This window comes from Anastrepha obliqua, chromosome 2 (assembly GCF_027943255.1).
Source record: "Anastrepha obliqua isolate idAnaObli1 chromosome 2, idAnaObli1_1.0, whole genome shotgun sequence".
NCBI classification, from domain to species: Eukaryota; Metazoa; Arthropoda; class Insecta; order Diptera; family Tephritidae; genus Anastrepha; species Anastrepha obliqua.
In genome coordinates, this window is record NC_072893.1 from 25,256,391 (window position 1) to 25,277,410 (window position 21,020).

Genomic DNA, 21,020 nt, shown 5'->3' on the forward strand with positions numbered 1-21,020 from the left:
GGCCTCTATGGGCAGCTTCCATCGCTAATATGTTTAGCGGGTGCATGCCAGATCGCACTAAGGCTGCAACGTCGGGCAGCGTTTTAAATGCGCTACATACGCGTAGTGCGCATAACCGATGGGTAGTCTGTGCGAGACATCGGAAGTATAATACATTATGCGTTTTATTCGCCCAAATTGGTGCTCCATACCAAATATGACTTTTAGTGACATTAGCCAAAAGTTGACGGTGATTTTTGTTTGGTCCTCGTAGGGTTGGATGCTTTTTCGCTGACATACTCGAAGTGTGCTTTGAAAGACAATCTTTTAGCTGGCATTATTCCTAAGTATTTGATGGCGTATCAGCAGTGCTACGAGAACTGGAAAAAGCTCCAGCAAAAGGGTATTAAATCTGGATTAACCCATGTTGGTCAGGTTGAACTTTGGCCGCCGCTTGTATCGAGTTTTGGCTTTCAGCTTCCCCTTATCAAGCTTGATCCTTTACCTGTTCTTGCTATCCGAAGCAGCACCATTGGTCCCAGCCGGAGAACGCAGAAGAGCCTCTTCCTTAGCCGGATTAGGAGATGGGCAAGGAGAGGAAATAATGGGATGGCAGGGGTTTAAGAACAACAATTAGGAATCTTCGTCGGTACGGTGATCTTCGCATGGTGATTGGATGGCCACCAAATACGCCGTAAAGCAGATGGATGGCTAGCCAATCCCCATATGGAGCTTCCCTCTTAGTTCATGTTGGGTTGGTCCCCATGATATGATCACTTAAGCCTCATCCCCGCGGCAAGAAGACCAACATGATGAGGTCTCACACATATAAAAAACATTGATTTTATTACTCATGGGCTGGTTGATATGAAGATTTATTATATTTCGAATACGTTTTGCAAGGCTATAAAAATACATACTTGCCAACATTTAGTAAAAATAATACTACTACGGTTTTACTCTAAGCATTTGTAATATTTTCAAAAAGTGTTATGAAATCGGCTATGCCATCCGCGTAATAATCAGGTTGCTGCTCAATGTCGGCTGCCAACATTTCCTCTTTCGGAGTGCTACCGGACAAAACCAGCAACGCTTGAAAGCCAACTGCGAGAGCGAAGCGTATATCGTGCGTCATAGAATCGCCAATAAACAGGCAACGTTTTGGATCTTTCAATTTGTAAATTTCCTTCACTATGTCACCCAACAATGCCGCCGGTTTGCTGACAATTATAGCCTCCTTGTGCGTAAACCTCTGTATTGTTTCGAGCGTATCACAGAATCCTAAAAACAAAGCGAAAATTAATGAGCAAATTACAGGTGAAAAGGTATAGAAACAAACCTGGTATTGTTAAATCGGTTGTCATTGGCAACAGCCAGTCCGTGCCGGCTGCAATTAAAGCGCAATCTTTATCTTTTAGATAACGTGTAGCCGCACAGACTTGCACATAATTTAAATTTATATTAATATCGTAAAGAACAGCACCAACTTTTTGTTTCGGCTTTGTAATATCGGCAATCGTTTGAATTTGTACGTTTGGGGGAGCCTCCTACAACAGTAGCAAGCAGAATAATTAATGTAAATATGTGTCCATAATTATGAAAGTGGTCTAATAATACGTTCACATATGCATTAATCACCTATAAATCCACTAAATTAATCTCCCCTTTCATATATGGCAATTTACCTGCAAAATTGACAATCAGCTTTTAATACTGCTTTGACAGGTTTTTCTTCATAGAAATTATTTTGGTGGAATATTTCGGTGTTTTTGGTTTCTTTATTTCTTATAAACGATATGAAGAAAATGCAAGGAGAAACAATAGCTAATTTAATTGCACAATTGGCTGCTTATAATAAACAATTGGAAGAAATCCGACGTTTACTGATATTCGATAATGAATTCGATATTACATTTTATAATAAGTAATAAGAGGACAAAACGTTTTGGATACACGCTTTTCTCTGTAAAATGAATCCCTAATTAATAATACAGGGTGGCGCCCGAATCGTGCTACAAAAACAAAACGTAATAACTTTTTTTCTAATCAATGTATTTAACTTTTTGTTTTTTTATTGTATAGATGATTCAATTTTATTTTATGTAACTAATTAGTTTTGAAAATAATAGAACGTAAATGACCTCCATGCTCATTCACGCATATGCGACAACTGATGAGAAAATTGTTCATTGCGCACTGAAGGGTTGAAGTCGGGATCGCCTCAATTATTGTTGTGATGGACTGCTTCAATTCAGTCAAATTACTTGGTTTTGCTTTATACACCTCTTGTTTGAGATAACCCCATAAAACAAAATCTGGTGCAGTGAGGTCAGGTGACCTTGGGAGGGAGCCAGCGGAAAGTGGAATTTCTGGATATCAATTTATTTCTAAATTTTCGTTGAAGCTCCTCCATAACCGGTCTGGCTATATGTGCAGTTGCTCCATCTTGCTGGAACCAAATGCTGTTAAAAGGGATACGTCTTCGCCGCAGTTCTGGATAAAGAAACTCCTTCAACATGTTTAAATAACGGTCCCCATTTACAGTCGCTGTTACACCGTTTTCTTCGAAGAAGTATGGCCCGACAATGCACCTTGATGAAACTGCGCACCACACTGTGACTCGTTCTGGGTGCAGTTCCATCTCATGGAGTATTTGCGGATTTGATTGACTCCATATACGGCAATTTTGCTTGTTTACATTGCCGTTTAGATCAAAATGGGCCTCATCAGACATAAACAAGCAATTTATGAAGTTGTTGTCTTCTTCGGCCATTTCAATAATTTTTTGGCAAAATTCCAGGCGAATAGGCAAATCCAGAGGGTTTAATTTGCTTGTGATTTGAACTTTGTACGGAAACAAGTTTAAGTCATCATGAACTATCCGCTGCAATGACCGTCTGCTAACTCCAATTTGCGCCGACAAGTTACGAGTCGAAACTCTTGGATTTGCCTGAATTAACGATGCTACAGCCGCGATTGTGGCTTCGACCCGAACATGGGGATCTCGATGGTACGGTCTGCGTGCGATGCTTCCAGATTCAGCAAACATGTTCACCAGCCTCATAATGGTCCATCTGCTCGGGGGAGTGCCGCCAAACTCCCGCCTAAATTCCCTTTGGACGGAAATGATGGACTGCAAAGCATGGTACCGCTGCACTATCCAAATCCTCTTTTCGGTATCCCAAGCCTCCATTTTTTGTAAATCTAAATACTAATCTGCAAAATAAAAAAAAAGCCGATTACTCACACAGAAAAAAAGTTATTACGTTTTGTTTTTGTAGCACGATTCGTGCGCCACCCTGTATTTAACAAACATTTTATTAGAATTATGTTTAAAGACCTGTTTTTTTTGCCGGTTCATTTAGTTTTTATTTTTGATGTTTCTCCTTACATTCGTAACAATACTTATCGATAACACAGAAAACATAGGGTTGTATGTCAAAAAGTATCGTTATTATCTAGATTATTTTATAATGTCAGATTTTTGGAGAAAAATTTTGTATGGGAAATCTCGCTTTTTAATTACGGATTGGGAGTTAAGCGCGAAAAAGTATTGTCCATCGCTGGCTACTACTTTTTCTCATCTTTCTGGTAGATCTCGTATACCATCGCGGTGAAACTGTTCATCTATTGAGGCTATCCACGGATCAGGCCACATTTTGATGTCTTCATATGAATGGAACTGCTGGCAAAGCAGATGAACTTGACAGAATTGGTACAACTCTTGATATCCAATTGGAAAACCTATGCCCATAGCCACTTGTAAATTGCTACTCGTAATAGATAGGGAAACCATCCATGGTAAATACAATTTGGCAAAACCTCAGCAAATGCGAACTAAGCAAACGGGCATGGCCGAAATGGAACAGCGGTCGCTTAAAAAACCTGTCGAGATTTCATGGAAAAGTTACAAGAAACCTGAGAGATGTATTAACTTGTCACTGTTTAATAGGAAACCACGCTAGAAAGTTGGCGATTTTTGTGGCAGCTGTCTTAACACGGAAGAAGTGGAAACAATCAGACACCTCCTATGGGAGTGCTAAGGCTTAGTCAGCAGACCAGCAGACTTCGCGCACTTGGTAGTGCATTCTTAACAGATGTAGCGGATACGAGTATGGCGCATCTAAAACTAACGAAGCTTTGCTCGTTTACAAAAGCTAGAGAATGGTTTAAAAAGGAACCCATAGTGTAAGGATAAGTTCCAGTGGCATCACAATCGATCTACGGCAGATCTAAATGTGTCATAACCTACCTACTAAGTCTATTTCATCCTTACAGATATACCTTCAGATTTTTTTTTAACGTTTGCCTCATGGAATAACGCAATAACTATCTGTGTACTCCAAGTGGCATATGGCTAGCTGAAACCTATATTTCTCTACTTAACATTTTCATTACAGAGGAGGCACTCTCTGCCCTTCAGTGGATGAGATAGGGGTATGTATTCGGACTATATAACTTAACACATGGGCTGAAAAGTCGCCGCCCTAACACATATTAGATGGCGCTAGTTTTATTGCATTCACCTCTTTTTCAATTAGTATTAACCTCGAACAGACAGCTGTTCAAATTCCATAATATTCTATTCATTACTTCGTGAGTTATTGTGCTAAGAGTGAGGCCACTTTTGTTATTTTCAAAACAATGGATCAAAAGGAATTTCGTGTTTTAATTTACACTGCTTTTGGATGGGAAAAAATACCATTCAAGCGAAACAATGGCTTGAAAAATGTTATGGGGACTCCGCTCCATCAGAAACAACAATAAAACGATGGTTTGCTGCCTTCAAACGTGGCCGGAGAGACGCCGATGATGCACAACGCAGTGGACGTCCAATTAAGGCAATGAGGCGGTAAAACCAGAAAACCTCAAAGAAAAATCCACAAAATCGTTTTGATTGATCGAAAAGTGAGGATGCGTTAGTCAGCTGGCATCGTAAAGGCCTCAAAAGAATGAGTTAGCTTTATATTGTTCGAGCATTTGACTAAGAGAAAGTTCTGTTCGAAGCGGGTGCCGCGTTTGCTCACTGTTTTGTTTCATCCCGACAACGCACCATGTCACACACAAGTCAATCGGAACAATAGCAAAAACACATGAATTGAACTTCGAATTGCTCCCACATCCACTCTATTTGACATATTTGGCTCCCAGCGACTGCTAACTGTTGGCAGACCTAAAAAAAATTCTCGTCGCTCGAATGAAGAGACTATCACTAAAACTGAGGCCTATTTTGAGACAAAAGATAAAACATTCTTCTAAAGTGATATAGAAATGTTAGAGCGGCACTGGAATGATTGCGTTGTTCTTCATTGATAAATAAAGCTAATTGTGAACAAAAAGAACGTGTACTCGCATTCGACTAACAAGAAAATAAAAAAGTGAACACTGCCAATGAAATAAAAACCGTACGACTTCCCAGTAATGCAAATAAGCAAAACTACTATAATACAACACCTTACACTTTATTTGAACAGCTTGCAATTAGATTTGTCCATTTCGAAGGTTGCGATATAATCTTCTGTCATGCACTGTGTATTGCGCAAGGCACGAATGCCCCTTGCGTGTTTAAGAATTTGTATATTTCAGGTGTTTGGCCGTAGCGGAAATTTCTAATATCATTTTTTTTTTCTTAAAAGTTGCGGCAATAACTGAATGAAATACTGAAAAGAGTTAGGTGGGGAAACGGACTAAATGCAAGAAATCTACCTCTCTCAGTCTGGTGCGTACCGTACCGAAAACTTTAAATGCGTTTTTTTGAATCTTCATTTTTCAAGTTGGAAAAACAAATTGGCCGATTGACTTGAAATTGTAACCGAGTGTTCCCAATTATATTCTGCATGGAAGTATGGATGAATTTTTTCGACACATGCAATGTTTTTTATACATTTTTTTACACAATTTTTTTTATAAATTTTTTTTTTTAATTTTTTTTTTTTAATTTTAACAAGTTTAATTTGTAAAAAAGTTGTAATAAAAACAATTTTTGTAAAAAACAAAATAATAATAATAAAAATTGTGTAAAAAAAAAATACATAATAGTATTCACAATTATATTTTACATGGAAATATGGATGAATTTTATCGACGTAGACAATTTTTTTTATAAAAACTTTTTTTATACAATTTTTTTTTATTGAAAATTTTTTTCAGAAAATTTTTTTTTTAGAAAAATTGTTTTTGTTAAGAGTTTTTTAGAAAAATTTTTTAATAACATTTTTTTTTTCAAATTTTTTTATACAATTTTTTTTATAAAAAAGTTTTTTAGAAAAATTTGTTTTAGAAAACTTTTTTTTTGTTAAGAGTTTTTTACAAAAATTTTTTAATAAAATTTTTTTTATACAATTTTTTTTATAAAAATTTTGTTTAGAAACATTTTCTTTAGAAAACTTGTTTTTGTTAAAAGTTTTTCACAAACATTTTTGTATTAAAATTTGTTTATAAAACATTTTTCATACAATTTTTTTTCAAAATTGTTTTTATAAAATCTGTTCGTGGTGCCTTCTCCAAAGCCTTTAGTGCAACGTAACTGTCACTAGGTTGCTGTCACCAATAATTTTTAGAAAAATTGTTTTCTAAATGTGCGCTGCGCCTTTGAATGCCCGCTGGATTTCTTGAGAAGTTTTGCCGTTTTATTTTGAGCTGTATCTGGTGAGCATACATACACACAGCATATACATATGCGCAAATGTATATAAATTCACAAATTTACATTTGCATATGCCATCTTCCTGTGCGCCTGGTAATGAAGCGTTTTCTATAGAGGATTTTGATTCAGTTGAAGGGATTCAACAAAGTTTTACAGACACCAGACAGACAGACATAACATATGTATAATTTTGGATGATTTGGAAAATTCAAATACATAGGTCATATTAAAAAGCTTCCTAACATTCTTTGCTTCTAATCACCAACAAATTCTTATCGACTGCTGCTAAATTTACATAATTCAGCCCCTTACTGTTAACTTTTGGTGAAAAATGTGGCTGTGGTGTACCACGCGCGCAAAACGAGTACCCCTGAAAATTGCATACGTTCCTGTCATTGAGACTTCTCTATACATTAACGTTCTCTGCACGCATTTGAACGATATGAAACAGAGATAGAGATAGAGATTTTTTTAAGGTTATATGTAGTTGCTGGAAACCTAAGCTACAGATCTGTGGAATATTTTCATTCAAAGCTGTCAAAATGTGCAACACCTTCACGTGAAAAAATGATCAAAAATCAACGAGAACTTTGAGCTACTACACACTTGCACTTTGTTGTACTAAAATTGAATGGGCTGCAAAACAGCGTACCCAATTTTTTTTTTTTTTAATTTTGATAAAAAAATTTTGAAGTTTTGATAAAATTCATCGAATTTTCATAAATCTGCCACAAAATTTGAAACTTGCGTTTTTATGGTATTTGTTTTGGAGTAAGTTATATCTTTGTAACAAATTATTTAAATTGAAAATGAAAAATAAATACAGAGTTACTGGAAAGATTGATAGATTTACAAGGTTTGGCCAATAACAATGGTGAAAAATAAAATGGTGAGGCTACGTCAGACCATCAGCTAATTCTGTCAGATTTGCTGAGAGCAGGATAACGGTCTGTTATTGGCCTCACCTTCTCAATTCTTTTCACGATGCAGTTAATAGGTGGTCGCTGTGAGCGCATGCATTTTCGCATGACATACCAGCAGTAGGTACTGGGCTCAGTCCCTTGCCGAACATATCGTTAAAAACTATCAGGTCAGTCCATAAGTTCGTGCGTATTTTACCCATAATTTCACTTTTGTACGATTTTTGCATACAAAAAATTATTCGGGGAATATAACGGAACTATGTATTTATATTTTCTTTGAAATATTGTGCATTCAACAAGTGATTTTAATCGCGGATAGAAGCGCGTGTTGTTAAAAAATAAAACGGAATCTTCGAACGCGTATAAGAGGCATATTTTGTATTTTTTTTATAAAAGTGGTAAAAATGCAACAACTGCTGCTGCAGAAATAAACACTGTTCACGGAGAGGATACCGTGAGTGTAAGGACTGCGCAAAAGTGGTTTTCGAAATTCCGATGTGGTAACTGCGACGTGGAGGATGCCCCGAGCGCTGGTCGTCCTGATGTCTTTAACTCCGACGCCTTGCTCGAATTCGTGGAAGCTGAGCCAAATTTGACAGTCGATATGATAGCTCAGAGGTTAAATTCATCGCATGGAACAGTTCACAGGCACCTGGTTCAGTTCGGAAAGGTTTCAAAGCTAGGAAAATGGGTCCGCATAAACTTTCCGTCGCCAACCTTCAGCAGAGAGTGAATGTGTGTTCTCAGCTGCTGCAACGGCTTGAGAATGAAAGTTTTTTGAAGCGTATCGTTACTGGTGATGAAAAATGGGTCCTTTACAATAATCCTGCTCGCAAACGCCAATGGTTAGATAGAAAGATGAAACACCAGAACCGACCCCTAGAGACGGCCTTCACCTCAAGAAGGTTCTCCTGTCTATTTGGTGGGGTGGGATATGGCCGGTATTGTTTATTACGAACTTCTGGAACCAAACCAGACGATAACTGCTGATTATTATTCCCATCAGCTTTCAAACCTGAATGAGACACTTAGAAAAAATCGTAGGGGCCTTCACAGAACATTGTCTCATAGGAAATCATGCAAGGAGATTAGGCGTTTACAAGCATGATTTCTGTCGTAGCTGCAGAAATAAGGAGAAATTGGAAACAATTCAACACCTTTTTTGCCCACATTCCCAGCTCTAGCCAGAAGCAGTAATCGATATTTAAGATCCTTCTTCTTAACGAATATATGTAAATAATCTATACACTTTGGGTATCAATAACTTTTTACGCTTTGTCAGAAGTTCAGGATGGTTCAATATTTTTTTTTTTAAGGAGGTTGAAATCAAAATGTCAGAAACATCTCAAAGGTGCCGTCACACCAATGGAATGTGGGGCGTGCTCCCACTAATACCATAACAATCCTCCACCTCGGCTAATTCTACCCTGGGACCACAAAAGTATAACTTCTGAGTACTGTCACAGTTGCAAACAACCGGAGAAAAAGGAGACAATCTTCCATTTCCTCTGTGAATGCCCTGCCCTATGGAAGGACAGAATGTTAAGCCTGGGCCAACCGCTGATCGAGAATCTCGAACAACTATCTGGCTTAGACGTTAACAACCTAATAAGGTTCCTTAACCGCACCGACTGGATATAGTTATGCTGTAAATAACCGTTAAACAAGTTGGTAACGAGGATATGGCAACAAAATGGCGCGGAAGCGGTAGTTGGATTCTGGAAGAATCACCACTTTAAGCAACCAACGAACCAACCAGAGCCGCGTTTATGTCCGAAGACACAACAGGTACCTGCGTAGGTTTCTCTCCTGTAGGCGTATGAAGGCTATACACCGTCGATAGTCCCAATTACCCCCACTATGTTTATAGGTTATTCCAAAGTAAAGGAGGCATCGGTTCGTCAGAGACTGTCCGCCTTCTCTGTTGCTGAAACGCTTTGCGTTCCCAATCAATATGGCGAAGTCGCGTCATAATTTTACCTGCAAACGTTTGCGCTGCATCCCACTTACCACTCGTATGAGGGTGCTGGAGGATGGTTGATGACCCAGGGCTTGCTCTAGTATAGCTCGTTCCTCTCTAAAGCGGTCGCAATAAACATGACGTGTTCTGCGTTTTCGTCTGTACGCGGGCAGTTTGAACAGAAAGGGACATCCCTTAATACCTTTTCAGGAATACCTGCCAGCTTAAAACGGTGCAGGTATTCCTGAAAACAGCCATGTCCGCTGAGCAACTGTAAAAGGTGATAGTCGATGTCTCCATGTTTTCTCATTAACCGCTCATCAATACGTGGTATGAGTTTGTAGGTCCAACGTCCGCTTTGTGACTCATCCCACCGCTGCTGCCACCGGCCTATTGTCAGCAATCGCTCCGTTGCTTATTTCTCCTGGTGTGGGCCGCCTTCCCTGTCTCTTATAAAGCCGAAACATTTCCTCTGCCAAGAGGTTTAGGGGTATCTTTCTCGCTATTACGCAGATTGCATCATCAGGCACCGTCCTATACGCGCAAGCTACACGCAGCGCGCCTTGCCTGTATGTCTGGGTGACTTCCCGTGGATTAGACTTTTTGGTCCCCGCCCAGATAGGTGCTGCATACAGAATTATAGAGTCAGCAACCAATGACAGTAGCCGTCTGCGATTTCCCTGGGGCCCTCCTATGGAATGGATGGTTCAATATGGAAAGAAATATGTAGCGCAGCCCCTGCGGCTCACAACGGGCTCATTTCGTGGCCTAAATGGCATCGCTGTCTCTATGTGCGATGCGGCTGCCAAATTTAACCTAACCGTGCTCTCTCATTTTCCCCTACTTTGCAAGTTTTTTGGGTACATGAAAACCAAAAGTTGATAATTTGTAACAGCTGTTAAAAATGATTTGCTTCATGAACATACTTAATGTAAGCTCACGTTCACCTCCCATTTGTTCATGCATAGCAGATGTGTATTTATTTTTCATAGATAAGTAAATTTTTACATTTCGCCATGCGTCACCGACTCATTTGCATCTCCTAAGCGGTAAAAATAAATCAGTCTGACTAATTTGTGGATCCATTGGCTTCACAACTTCACACCTTTTGCATTCATGCACCGGATTAAAACAATCAGAACCCATCGTATTTCAGAACCACAAACCATCGCATCTTCTTCGCAAGACAGATAAAGATGACAGTTATTTAGAGTGATTGGAAAATGTATCGTCGCCAGCAAAGCAAATATCTAATAAATATTTCTGTCCTATATTTTTCTTCTTAATTCATAATCTTATTATATTTTATCGTTAATTCTCTGCAAAATTATCATGTCTTATCATACAAATACATAGACAAGTATTTATTAGTATAGATAATGGCGAATGCTAAGTACAATAATTAATTTGTAATTAATTTCTAAATAAAGAAATCAATAAATAAAATTTCACAGACATTAGCACAAACACAGTTTGTGACACACATACATACATACACACAAATTGCAATCTTCGGGCCCATCAAGTCTGCGTACCAAACTATTGCGCTGAACACAATTAAGGCAGCAGCGACATAAAGTCAAGTGCCAAATAATTTGTGCCTATTGGGGTAATCAAAGCGAGCTCGTTGCTCACAGCGAGCGACATAAAAATGTTAACACCTAAAACATCATATTTTCTGACGTTTTTCTGTTGTTTTTGAAAAGTAAAAATTTTTTATGAGAAAATCGGAATAATCAGAACTAAAGACAAGTGTTAATGTATATGTTCACTATTGAGACATTTGTTTAAATTGTGTTCATTCTAGAAAAATAAGCAACAGTATTTTTTAATTAAATTGTTTCTTATTATGCTTAGTCCTGCCATAAGTTCTGTTACAAATTAACTCCATTATTACATAGATATGAAATTATAATACAGTCTGTGTCAGAAGAAAAGAACCGGTTTTTTTCTTGTAACTTCAAGATATATTTCGTTCTGCTTTTTGCTGCATAATAGTCCCACTCAAGGTCTACGGCGCCAGTGCTCTAACTGAGGTTAGTGCCGTTCGAAACTTTCCCGTAAACGCAACCAAACAAAAATGAGTGAGATGTACGCGAAGCGTTTGAAGCGGCATTTTTATGCACGCATTCGAAAGGGCCAAAATTATCTTACGCCGCGGCTGCAAAAGTGATTAAGAAATCAAAAAAGTTTGTTGTGATGTGGAATAAGCGGTATAAGGTATACAAAAATGTTGATGACTTTTTCGAGCGCGGCTTGAAGCGAGTGCCGACAAAAAAGCAGGATAAAGGGATCGCCCAACTTTTTAAGTGGGACCCTTCTTTGTGACTACGCCAAGCACACACAATCATTGCTAAAACGGGAATAGATGTGAGTATCCACACCATCGAACGCCGACTGAAGGAGGCGAACATATACTGCCGACCCACATCATGAAAATCACTGCTCTCAGAAAAACTCATTGGGAGACAACAAAACAAGAAAATGGTGTCACAGTATTAGACTGGCCTTTCCAGTCCCCAGACGCATTGAAAATGTGTAGGGAACTCTGAAAACGCATCTTGTCGGAAGGCCAGTCCATGATTTAAAGCAACTCGTGCATCAAGTTCGCAAAATCTAGTCCTGTTTGTCGACGAGCTACGCAGAAAAGCTAGTTCCAGCATGAAGAAGATGCCGGGCTATACTCGACAACGAGGAAAACTTCACGGCTTATTGAGTAATTGCGACTCGTAGTTTTGTATAAACTTTCATGTACAATAATAAAATGTTGAATATTTATCTTTTATACTTCGTGAATAATCGCGGTTCCTTTTTTCTAACACAGACTGTACTTTTTTTTAATGAAGTTGGTTATATTTAATCATGTGAATATCGAAACAAAAAAAGTTTAAATTTTCATTCGAAATTGTCACCATTTGCTTTTACACAAGCCTTCAAACGATTGGGCCATTCAGCTCTTGCAGCACGCACGGTTTCTATGGCTGTTGACGTCGCTGCTCGAGCCAAAGATTGTTTGAAACTTGAAGTCTTTGAAAAGCCATTCTCTCCAATTCTGACCACTAACTGTAGTCCAATGGATTCAGATCTGGACCTCCAAACACGCAATCTTCTGCGGCTACGAACCCAGGAATTTTGATTTTTAGCCACCGCTGGGTAGTTTTTGCCTTATGGGCTGGAGCGGAATCTTGTTGGAAGATTCATTGAAGATATTACTGCTCAACTGCTTCACCACGCCTTCTAAGACATCCTCCTGGTACACTTTTGCCCCGGTCTTAAACCCTTTTTCGCAGAAAAGAAGAGATGCAACGCCTTTAAAAAACACTCCCACCACGTTAAACCCTTGGAACAACATTTTTTGCGTCTTTAGAAGTTTTAGCATAGATTTTGTCATTTTGTTTATTAAAAACATCTTCAACAGTGAAAATTGTCACCGAAGAAGCTGCTTGCATCTGTCGAGTTTAATTTTCTTAAAGCACGTTATCAAAAGCTGACCAGTTGAGCGACGGAAGACTTTCACTTTCTCTAACTAGTCTTGACATGGAGCTGGTCTATATACTCACTTCCCTGGACATGATTTTCTACTTTTTGGTAATTTTTTACTTGAATCTTAGACGCATGGAATCGATTAAACTGTCGAAGCTGCTCCACTTTGTTCAACTCAGCAAACAAAGACGGACATTCTTTTCGAGATGGTCGTGCGCCCTTAAAAGACCAAATTTAAGTTTGGCTACGTTACAATGGTTGCTACCCTTTATAAGAATGTAGAAATACCCACTTATAAAGGGTTTTTCAATTGGCGCGGGTCGATTTTGGCACCCTGTGGCAGCCATTTTGTTTTGGTGACATCTGTCAAATCTTTTGTTTATTATTCAGTGGTTTATGCCAAATCAGCATGGCAAGTTACACGATTGAACAGCACGTTCAAATGATACAACTTTATTATCAAAATGAGTGTTCATTAACGCAAACGTTGCGCGCATCGCGCCCATTTTTCGGTAGACGTGGTGGCCCTTCCAATTTCTTATGGCCCATATTGAACCATATGGACCTAGACGACATGTGGTTCCAGCAGGACGGCGCTACGTGCCACACAGCAAACGCCATTTTATTCCATTTCAACATCTACCCGCCCTTATTGAAAAATCCTTTTGGAGCGCCATTGTGACACCACTTTTTTAGGCTAAAATCTTCTCCTTTAATTCTAGATATGGTGAAACCACTTCGTCCCTCTTACAAACGACGAAATTATGTAGATGCTTGCAGATGCCAAGTCTGCCAGACATCCAAAGAAGTAGGAGTTTAGACAGCAACTTTGAGTTCTGGCAACAAGAGCAGGACAGTGCCAGAGAAAGTGTTTTATAATCTCCACTTCCTCCTCGTTGCTGTAGCTGTGACAGAACCCGTTGGACAGAAATCCCATTTGTTTCTCTGATGTTCTTATTAGGCAGTGCTCGATGATGATGGCAACCCCTAACCTAAGGGAAGGTCGGTCTAGATTGTTGACGGTCGTAGTTCTGTATTCATTTATTTTAGGCCAGACCTGTTTAGCTACCTCAAAATTAGGCTCCGCGGAACTCTGGCTCTAATTGAATCAAAACTTAGCCTTTTCCTCTGAAACCAATGCATTTCAAAACTAATTTCGTTAAATCCTTAATGCTCATGGAACTGTTAATGCCGATTTCCTTAAAGAAGTATATTAAAGAAGTGCCTTTGAACGCTTCGACTGCACAGTACCAGACACTAGTCGAGAAAAGGGTTTGTATAGTCTCATGCGCCTTCACAACTTGGCTATAGGAGTCGTTTCAGAAAAGGCCCAATCTAGCAGTCTAGTAAGGACCGCAATTATTAGACTAATATCTTGGCTACTGAGAGTAAGTAGAGACCTCGTGCATTGAGCACTTATTGCCTATCAAAGTTTCGGAGGCACAGGTGAGTTCTAAACACTACCTTTTCATCGTAATTTGTTCGCAGTTTGCAGACCTGCAAGGGAATGCCTGCCTCTCTCTCTTGGCAATAAGTGCTACTTTGGACAAAGTAGGCAATTGAGTAGTGAAGTCCTCTCCCGACGAACAAAACTAACAGTTTATAAGGCTCTCATCACCCCCATTCCATCGTATGGCGCAGAAGCTTGAACGATGACAACATCCGATGAGGCGTCCCTTGGAGTGCTTGAGAGAAAGATTCTGCGGAAGATTTTTGGACCTTTGCATGTTGGTGAAGGCGAGTATCGCAGATGATGGAACAATGAATTGTATGAGGTTTACGACGACATAGACATGGTGCAACGAATAAAGATCTTGCGGCTACGTTGGCCAGGTCAAGTCATCCGAATGGCTACAAACGCGCCCACTTTGAAAGTATTCGATGCGGTACCAGCTGGTAGTAGCAGAGATAGAAGAAGGCTTCCTCTGCGTTGGAAAGAACTAGTTGAGATGCACTAGGCTTCACTTGGTGTTTCCAACTGGCGTTGGCTTGCACGAAAAAGAAACGATTAACGCGCTTTTGTTAAACTTGGCCGAAATCGCGTAAGCGATTATCGCGCCAATCAAGACGAAAAAAAAGAGAATATCTGTTGTATCCCTGATATTAGTAACATGTAGGCTGGTTTCACGACGAGCTAACTTCTCAGCCTTGCAGTTATCATCTGAGTCACAGTTGTTGTTTTTGTTGTAGCGCATAAACATTCCCCATACTTACAATAGGGGAATGCTGCTGGAGTGACAGTTCTTGGCCGGATATAAATCCAGGTCGTTTCGGTATCTGAGTCACAGTCATCTCGTTTGGAGATCGGTGACATTTCTCAGCTACATTTGGGATTAACCAAGGCAGTAAAATTTATTAGAAAATATACAACGGCGTTTTTTACAGCATTTATGTAAAAAAATCAACCACTGACTCACCCTAACTGAACTATCATAACAAACAAACGGCTCCATATCTCTTCAGATTTTGTTTGGCGTGAGTGAGTGGATGAGATAAACACTTTAATTTGCCTTTATTTACACCTTTTATTATCACTTACGGTGGTAACGCTTTTTGTCATGGTAGATTTGTTAATTCATGATGTCAAACTGTCGCTCGGTTGTTAGCGGCGAGATTAGAACCGCTGGCGTAAGCTTTGAAATGAATAGGCAGAGTGTAGCCAATTAACGGCACTCTCTTGAAACTCTTTTCCTGTTCATTTCATTGATGTTTACAAATTATTATATCGATTATCGTTGACACTCTCCGACGGCCGTTATGGTGTTGGCGGTTGTCGCGGTGGGGAGCTGCCGGTACGTTCTCAGGCCGCAATTGATAAGATACCTTAGAGATAAAGAATATTAAAAAGTAGCAAATGTATGATTGCGTTGCTTTCAACTGAAATTTCAAGCAGAAAATTTAATCGAAACGACAATTTAAAATTCACTTTGCCAACAGAGCAGTAAACGTACGGTATTTATATTCACTTAATTCGTAATTACCGTAAATCAAATCAAATTGAGAAACAAAAATAATTAAAGACCATACAACTAAATTTACAATTGTATATAATTCCAAAATCTGAGCCAAAAAATGAACGTAATACACGAAGTGCCGATCGGCGATCTGAACGGCAATGAAGCCAAAGCAATTACGACTGTAGCGGTAGTGTCTACCTCCAGCCTCACTAATGCCAAGAGTACTACTTCCAGCACTAGCAACAGCACCAAAGTCACCATCAACTCCAGCACCAGTGACATCGACGTTCCGCCGACTGAGAAGGAAGAGCAGGCAGAGGACATCACAGCAACCAAAAACGGTAACGATAAGAAGTCAACGGACAGCAACGACCAGAGCGCTGGTGATGGTCCACAAGCTAGCAGCAGCAGCAAGAGTGAGTCCACAATAACAACAACAACAACAGCCGCAACAGCCAGCAACACCATCAATGCCAACTCCAACAATTTACGCAAGGATCTCAATGAAGATCTGAAAATACTTGGCCATTTAAAGAGCATCGAGAAGATCAATGAGAAGCGACGTCTCTTTCTCAACAACACAATTAGCGAGTATACGATCGATGAGAAGACCGAAAGTGAGATCAAAACGCAATCGATTAATGGCGCCGAAACTGTCCTCAATGAAATACGTACACATACACGCGAGGAACAGGCGCACGTGGGCGGTGCGAAGTTGGGTAGCTCCAGCGCAACCGATATCAATGGCCTTGAAAAGACGACATCGGAAAAATTCTCCACTACTAAATATGCAACGCTACCGCGTAAGACGAGCTCACCGCCACCCAAACCGCCTATGTTGAGTCGTACGCGTAGCATTGGTATTGGCGATCAGAAATCTTACTCTGCCACATCGGTGCCTTCTACGCCAACGGCGACAGCAGCAGCAGCGACAGCGGCGAAATCACCAATCGCAAGCGTTCCGCCGTCGCCGATTGCACCAATCGCTGTACCCACTCCCACAACTACACCAACACCAACATCACCAACTTTAGCCAATTCTAGTGGTGCGAGTAGCACTGCATCAGGCCTAGCAACACCGAAGACCACTTTGGCACCTACTTTAATTACCAGCTCTATGCTGCCACAACCAATCAAAGTGGCGACTGTACAGCTAAGGGAAGAAACTGCGCCGACATTGCGTCGGATGGTGGAACGACCTGTCTCCTTATCGCCGGAAGCGCCCAAACAGATATCCGTCAATCACTATGAACGTCTGATCGAGGAACTCAAATGCCCCGGTTGTGCATACCCGATGAAAACACCGATTTTGCTATGCAAGACTGGGCACAGTATTTGTCAGCAGTGCACAAGGGTGCTCTTACTCTGCCCGCTGTGTAAGGTAGGTACCAGATGTGAATCAAATTATATAAAGTAGAATAAGAATAATTTTGTGTCTTGCGCTTAAAAAATCTTTTGTATCCATAGAGTAGAGTAGTACTCGTATACGATTTTTCAAACTTTGCGCTCAATAGTCTAGAATTTGATTTGGTATGTTTTTGTGTTTTTAAATTTACAACAACAATTTGCTTAGACTAAAAACAATGCACTATGGAACTCGCATCCAAAACGGCTACTGTTTCTAACCAATATTTTCAAGGTTTATTTTATTATCTGCTTATTTGCTTTTGACAGCAACAAATTTGCTTTCCAATTTGCATTTGATGTGAAGTGATTTTAGTGAGTGCAGCTATCGAATTTTATTAGACGTCATTACTTTTTATATTTATTATATTATGATAGTTCTGTTCGATAACGAAATTAGCCATCGCCAGCCATCAAACCAAATCAAGAGCATAAGTCAAAATTCTCTTCCAAAGAGTGGGGAAAGCAAAAATTTGCCATTAGTTGCGAAAACCGGTAAAAGAAGGCATAAAAGCTGAGTTTGTTTAAAAATTTGTGGGTTGTCTAAAAAAATTACCACAAATATAAAGGGTTTTCGAATAAGAGGTGTTATTTTGCAAAGTGGCCGCCCTATGTCCTCGATAGCCTCACGAATTCTATCTTTGAGGTCCGGAATCAACCCTGGGCTGTTGGCATAGACCTTCTCTTTCACGTAGCCCGAAAGAAAGAAATCAAAAGGTGTTAAATCACAAGATCTCGGTGGCCAATTGTGATCACCTCTTCGAGAGATAACTCGGTCCGGAAACTTTTCCCGTAAAATATCAATGGTTTCGTTGCTTGTGTGGCATGTAGCGCCGTCTTGTTGAAAATAAACGTTGTCCAGATTAATACCATCCAATTCCGGCCATAAAAAATTGTTAATCATCTCTCGATAGCGATGGATAACACCTGTTATTGGAAAACCGTTTACTTTAAAAATTCAAAAATTTTTTTTTTTGTTAAATTTCCAATTTTAGCACATCTGACTATAAACTGGCGTAAGGCCAAAAGTGCACAAAAGACCGAATTTCACAAAAAATTAGTTTGTCTGTTTGCAAATTTGTCTTTGTTCTCTCAATTTTTGAGTAACGAATGCTTTTTTGGCATTAATGAACGCCTACTTATATAAATTAGGAATAACTATTAAAAATTTGTTGTGTTATCGAGCACGAACAAGCAGACAGGTCTGCAGAGGTACCTCTCAGGGAGGTGTCCCCTCCCGCCTTCTCTAGATTTGGGTAGTGAACTCTTTTTTGTTGCTGACCCTTAGAGAGAGAGAGAGAGAGAGGTTTACTACTTCACTGCTTACGCTGATTTGTCAATCACGGTTTCAGGGGTCACATACGTCCAGCAGCGTCAAAAATGCGCTAAAAGAAAACTGTTTTCAGATAGAAATAAATATAAAAAAATTTTATGCATTGTTTATTAGTACTTAAACTTTACAAAAAAAATATTTTAATTTTTCTTCACTTTATAAAAAAATTTATTTTCGTTTTTAAATTTAAATTTATTTAATTTTTCTTTACTTTATAAAAAATTTATTTTAATTTTTCTTTACTTTAAAAAATAATTATTTTAATTTTTCTTTACTATATAAAAAAATTATTTTAATTTTTCTTTACTTTATAAAAAAATGACTTTTAATTTTTCTTTGCTATATAAAAAAAAAATATTTTAATTTTTCTTCACTTTATAAAACATTTATTTTAATTATTTTTTACAAAAATTAGTACATAAAAATTCACGTGACCGAAAGTACAATGAAAAAAAGTGCGTGTAGCGTAGTACACATAACAGAAGTGAAACTTTCAAGGCAGACCAAGAAAGAGGGAGAGACCGAGAGAGAATGAGAGAGAGAGAGAGAGAAAGAATATATATTTAAATAAATTCACAACATTTGCAGAGAATACAAATAGACAAAATTTACAAAACACGGAGAAGCGTCGACCGCCAAAAAGTAGGCAGTGTTATTTCTCTCTAGAAATTAGCAACCATGAGGAAAAACTCATGAAAAATAGCCTAAAGTGTATCTAAGATTAATATAAGGTATACCTCTCTTGTTTTCCTCTACGTTATATCTTTTTCCTCTCTCGCGGAACGAAAATGCCCAAAACGTTGCATGGCCTTGAAATTTTACTCTCCATTCTCGCTCATTTATCGACGCCTAAGAAGCTTCACTTCAAAAAGTTGCTTCGCGGTCTGCATCGTTTCTCCTTGAAATGTTGAATTTCGAAATATTTTGCAATTTACGAGAATTTAAAAAAAGTATGCGCCTTGCGTCATAAATGTAACCCTTTAATTATATATATATAATTGGCGCGTACACCCTTTTAGGGTGTTTGGCCGCGCTCCTCCTCCTATTTGTGGTGTGCGTCTTGATGTTGTTCCACAAATGGAGGGACCTACAGTTTTAAGCCGACTCCGAACGGCAGATATTTTTATGAGTAACTTTTTCATGGCAGAAATACACTCGGAGGTTTGCCATTGCCTACCGAGGGGCGATAGCTATTAGAAAAAATGTTTTCTTAATTTTTGATCTTTCACCGAGATTCGAACCGACGTTTTCACCAACCCATTCGGCCACGGCAGCCGCACTTAATTAATTAATAAATTAATTATGTTTATACAATTTTTTAATAAAAATATCAAAAATCCGGCTCGACAGACTATAAAGAAAACACTTTTAAACATTAAAAAAAACCGCATCAAAATATATAAAAAACTGTATGAGTTATGATGCAGACCACGACGGAAAAAGTAGTTTCAAGAAAAAGAAAACAAAAACGCGGTCGGAATCAAATGGGGATTGACACCTCGTATTACACTTTGACTTCTTCTGCTTTAGACTTCCGTAGTTTGGCCTATTTTGTTATATGGAGTACTTGTATGAATGGATCTGCTGAACAAGGTCCAAAGAATTGCGTTTTTATGCATCACCGAAGCTTTAAAGACCACCCCAAATAAAGCGCTCGAGGTGGTAATCAACTTGCCTACTCTAAATCTGGTAGGAAAACACGTGGCCGCCGCTTCAGCGCATAGACTTATTAGACTTAGATATTATGGCGCTATGGAAGACCCGCCGACTCGGCCACGCTTCTATACTACATACTATGAGTAGTTATCGAGTAGTACAAATCAACTAGTCTTTCTCTAAACCCACCTTCGATTGGCTCTTCAAGACTAACATACCGTCAAGAAGAGAATTTCAAAGACCATGGAGAAGAGGGGAAATAAAATTTTTACACGAATGGATCCAAGCTAGAAAATAAAACAGGCTATGGAGTTTTTTTCAAAAGAATTAGCATTAGAATTAAATGTCCGATTTCCGGACTAGCGTCTACGAGGCAGAAGTCTTAGCCATAAAGGAGGTAACTAAAACATACGTCGTAGCAAAAGCCACGATAAATATCTTCTCGGACAACCAGGCGGCTATCAAATCAATGGAGGCAGTTATACTAAGATGAAAGGCTGCTCAGGAATGTCTGGCAGCTCTAATGATATTAGCACACCGTCTTCTAGTTCAGCCGAGAATCTGCGTTCCGAGACATAGAAATATTGAAGGAAATTGCAAGGCCCATGAGCCAGCCAGAAAAGGGTACTAATCTTCCACTGCTTAAAAACAGAGGAAATACTGGAATTCCTATGGCAAC

The 21,020-nt window shown here is 39.1% G+C and overlaps 2 protein-coding genes across 5 annotated transcripts in view; one reads left to right on the forward strand and one right to left on the reverse strand.

Annotated features, from left to right (window-relative positions):
* The window catches only part of LOC129239082 (uncharacterized), a 65,336-nt gene that overhangs the window by 36,194 nt on the left and 8,122 nt on the right, over positions 1 to 21,020 (forward strand). Inside the window, exon 2 of one of the 4 annotated variants that reach the window (XM_054874373.1) lies at positions 15,885 to 17,329. In XM_054874373.1, the coding sequence (XP_054730348.1) occupies positions 16,064 to 17,329 (1,266 nt within the window). In that variant the 5' untranslated portion in view covers positions 15,885 to 16,063. The remainder of the gene's footprint in view (positions 1 to 15,884; positions 17,330 to 21,020) is intronic. The other 3 variants (XM_054874371.1, XM_054874374.1, XM_054874375.1) reach the window with 3 other exon arrangements.
* Positions 843 to 15,551, reverse strand: LOC129239155 (glycerol-3-phosphate phosphatase-like). Its single transcript, XM_054874485.1, has 3 exons — positions 15,531 to 15,551; positions 1,319 to 1,526; positions 843 to 1,260 (listed from the first exon to the last, which is right to left on the reverse strand). Exons 1-3 carry the CDS (start codon positions 15,549 to 15,551, stop codon positions 941 to 943), a joined length of 549 nt encoding a protein of 182 aa, XP_054730460.1. The 3' UTR covers positions 843 to 940.